General features: G+C 43.2%; 1 protein-coding gene across 1 annotated transcript; it reads right to left on the bottom strand.

The window, feature by feature from the left end:
- Nucleotides 1-573: 573 nt before the first annotated feature.
- Nucleotides 574-1,921, bottom strand: LOC310926867 (beta-crystallin A1-like; the record flags this gene model as incomplete). Its single annotated transcript, XM_083889074.1, has 5 exons — nucleotides 1,865-1,921; nucleotides 1,623-1,741; nucleotides 1,390-1,531; nucleotides 1,149-1,291; nucleotides 574-721 (listed from the first exon to the last, which is right to left on the bottom strand). The coding sequence occupies exons 1-5, from the start codon at nucleotides 1,901-1,903 to the stop codon at nucleotides 574-576; spliced, it is 591 nt and encodes a 196-aa protein (XP_083745200.1). The 5' UTR covers nucleotides 1,904-1,921.
- Between the last annotated feature and the right edge of the window lie 1,605 nt (nucleotides 1,922-3,526).

Raw genomic sequence — 3,526 nt, 5'->3', positions numbered from 1 at the left:
ACAGATTTGGTTGATTATGATTCTGCTCGACAGAGAAAAACAAGACACAAATGTGTTTGAGGTTCATGTCAATGAGAGAAAATCTCTCTGTTTCTTTGCTCATTCTCTTTATTCATCATGTTGAACATATGCAGGCATAGATATCACAGGTATCACTGGCTGTTGCATTGATGCAGAATACAGCGACGATGATGATGATGTTGTCGTCGTCACAGGTGGCGAAGAAAAAGAGCAAAAACTTTTTCACCGCTCTGCAGCAAACCCCGTCAGAAGCCTTTCATTCATGCTGGTTATATTTTCTTACTTTCTGTCATTCCTGTTTTCTGTCTTTCTGACATTATTCCTTTCTTTTTTCGTAATGTTTCATTAAAAAACAAAAAAGTGCTGTTAACAACTGACACCAGTGAGCACCTGAAGACCGGCTCGGGATCCTGCTTTGACCTGTTGGACCAGCCGAGCCGGAAAGATGGAGGGTGGGGCAGAGGAGGAAGAGGACGAGGGATGGAGAAGAAGGAAGAGGGAGAGGAAATGGTAAGAGAGAAAGTGAGGAAGAGGAAAATAACCGTTCCCATCTCAGTGCTGGATCCTCCTGATGGACTGAATCTGGGGGGTTTGGGCGTGGAAGCCAAACTCCCTGTAACACTTGTAGTCTCCTCCACGACAGTCACACTCCATGATGTACTGGTAGCCACGGTATCCAGGGTACTGGTAGCACACAAAGCTGAAGAAATAAACAAGCACACAAGTTTATTCAACTCCTTCTAGATAATATAGTAATACAAGATGTACGAAAATTCAAATTTGAATGCTGTCACAGATCATTTATGGGTGAGATTTAACCCATAAATGATCTGTGAAGTGCAGGCCAAAGACGTCAAATATTCAGCCACTGTATACAGACATTGACACATATTCAATTTACATCCCATCTATCACCGCAAACATAAGTGAGACAAATCTGACTGTGTCCACAAAGACCTAAGAAAATGCAATCTGAGTCACTTCATCCTGGTTATATGAAAAAGACAACAGTCAAGTTGATGTCAGATTACAATGCTATTAAACATATATTTTGAGTAAACAATTCAGACAATTCGTAACAGTAACAACGAGCTGAATGCAAGCAAAACTCGACAAGAATGACTTACGCTCCACTCTGAATGTGCATGGATCCAACCTCATTGTTCATCCAGCCCATGGCCTGCAGAGAGGGGTAATCGTCGCACAGCTCGAACTGACGACCCATCATGTTCTCCATCTCGTAAACAACCATGCGGGAGTCCTTGTGGTTCTGTGCAAAGCAGGAGAAACAACGTTTAGCACAACAGATGGTGAATTTCAGCCGACAGTTCGGCTCAGGAGGGTTACTCTCTTGTCGATTGCACCCACAGCACTGCAGATGGGCCTGAAGGACATCATCCTCTCAATGCGGTAGGAGTTGCTGCCACTGTAGGCCTCAAAGCGAGGGTAGTCTCCCTTCTCCAGGACAAACTGCTGGCCGCAGAAGCTGGAGTGCTCGTAGCCCACCCAGCTGTAAGCAGAGAGCGGATTTAAGGGAATCTTAAATGAGCACATTATTTTGTGTTCAAGTAGAAGTGAGGGAAAGCTGTATGGATACGTACGCGCCACACTCGACCTTCAGGGAGCGGATGTTCTCCATCCCACACTCCATGATGTTCTGGCAGCAGGCAGTGAACTCCATACGCCTGCCCTGGAAGTACTCCTGATCATACACGGTGATCTGTGAAACACACAAACAATGAAGCAGAGAAGAGTCGTAATTTAGTCCGTAAAATGTAAGCAGCAATGCCTAATAATGCACATTTCTCACAGCTCTTTGTGATTATGGGTGATGTTGTGTTACCTTCCAAGGGCCCATGGGCATGGGGTTTGTCAGAGCCATTTTTGTTGTATTTTTCAGCAGTACCTATGAGAAAATAAGGTCAGGGCAGACAATCAAAAAGAAATCCCTTACTAAAATACAAACCTGCATTATTAAAACATAACTGCCTCACTCAACAGCTAATCTGGGCAGCATTTTAGCATTCGCCAGTCTTTTACTATGTTGCATAATTAACTCTAGCATCAGTTGAAGACTATAATCCTGTTCACTGACTTCTACAGTGAAGTCAATAAACAACCTCTACTTTCTAACTGTGGTCAATTAAAACTCCCTGTTGTTGATGTATTGACTAAGAGGCTCACACTATCATATCCATAGCTCGGGAAATTACTGTATGGTTAACTTGAACTAGTCTGACCTACCCAAACTGGTGAGCTGTGTGTCGTAGGGTTCCACTGAATGGTCTGCAGAAACGGTGTGAATGGGCGTTTATATACACCCACACGTGTCTGGGGCCGGGGGGCAGGCACACGCCTGGACTTATGTCAGCACTTTGCTTTGGACGGCATTGTTCTGTTGTGTGAGACACTGAGAGGTTAACGCACGCACATACACGACTGCTGCGAGCGCAAAGAGGCCAAACAGTCATATGGCATCGCTTGTTGCACTGTAGTTTATCTAAAGTCTTGTCTTTGACTGATTAAAGCTGTAGTGTGTAACTTGTTTAATACAATATCATTCAAGTTCAAATTAGTATTTTTCGCGTAATGGTAATGGTGAGGGCAGTGAGCACAGTGACCAAGCAGGGGGTTGGTGCGGAATGGAAGAAGTGATTTTCGAAGGAAAATAAAAACTTTACGTTACAAGGGAGGAGCTGCAATCACTTTATGACAAGTGCAAATGAGCATTTTAATACGGTGTATTTCAACAAGTACAGGGGACTGGGTGAGGTATATATTGAGATTTTGAGGCAAAATAAAAACTTTATATCACAAGGTAGGAGCTGCAATCGCTTTATTTCAAGTGGGATGTACTGGCAATTTAAAGTTATTCAAACAAATACAAAGGAATAGTTGAGGTATAACCTGCCAAATATTAGCCTCATGAATGGAACCTCATGAATGAAAGCAAGCGGCAGTCCAAATATGGTTAATCCATGCTAACGTCATGATTATTTCTTGGAATCTAATGGAAAGTGTGACGCTGCTGGGTATGGTTTCCATGGGCTTGGCAGTTGCTATGCAGTGATTGACATCTGAGCGCCTTTGTTTTGCTCGCTCGTGGGAGATGTTACTCGGTGCTAATGCTACGTTTTGTGGCTGAATGTCAATGGTATTCCTGCCGATGTGTGCGCGATCTATAGCAAGAATTTCGATTTCGATACTAGTAAAAATTTGAGGAAGTATTACAGTAAAAATATTGTCCTCAATTTTTGCGTGTGGGCAGCAAATCATAGCATAGCGGCCTGATACGTTACCATGCGGTAGCTAGAACGCTATTCGGTACATACTTTTTTGCATTTTCATTAGGAATAGTACCAAAATAATTGTCCCACATTCTGTTTTTGGTACCCTTCAGCATCCACAGTCTATTCTCACACAAAGCTTGATGTTTTGTGAAGACAAACGGCCACAAACTGAGCAGGAACATAACGAGCTGCTGGATGTCCTCCTTTGTTGTCTG

The sequence above is a fragment of the Microchirus variegatus genome (genome assembly GCF_963457635.1).
Source record: "Microchirus variegatus genome assembly, chromosome: 5".
In the NCBI taxonomy this organism is placed as follows: Eukaryota; Metazoa; Chordata; class Actinopteri; order Pleuronectiformes; family Soleidae; genus Microchirus; species Microchirus variegatus.
The sequence above is the reverse complement of the archived record's forward strand: the minus strand, read 5'-3'. Positions and strand labels throughout refer to the sequence as shown.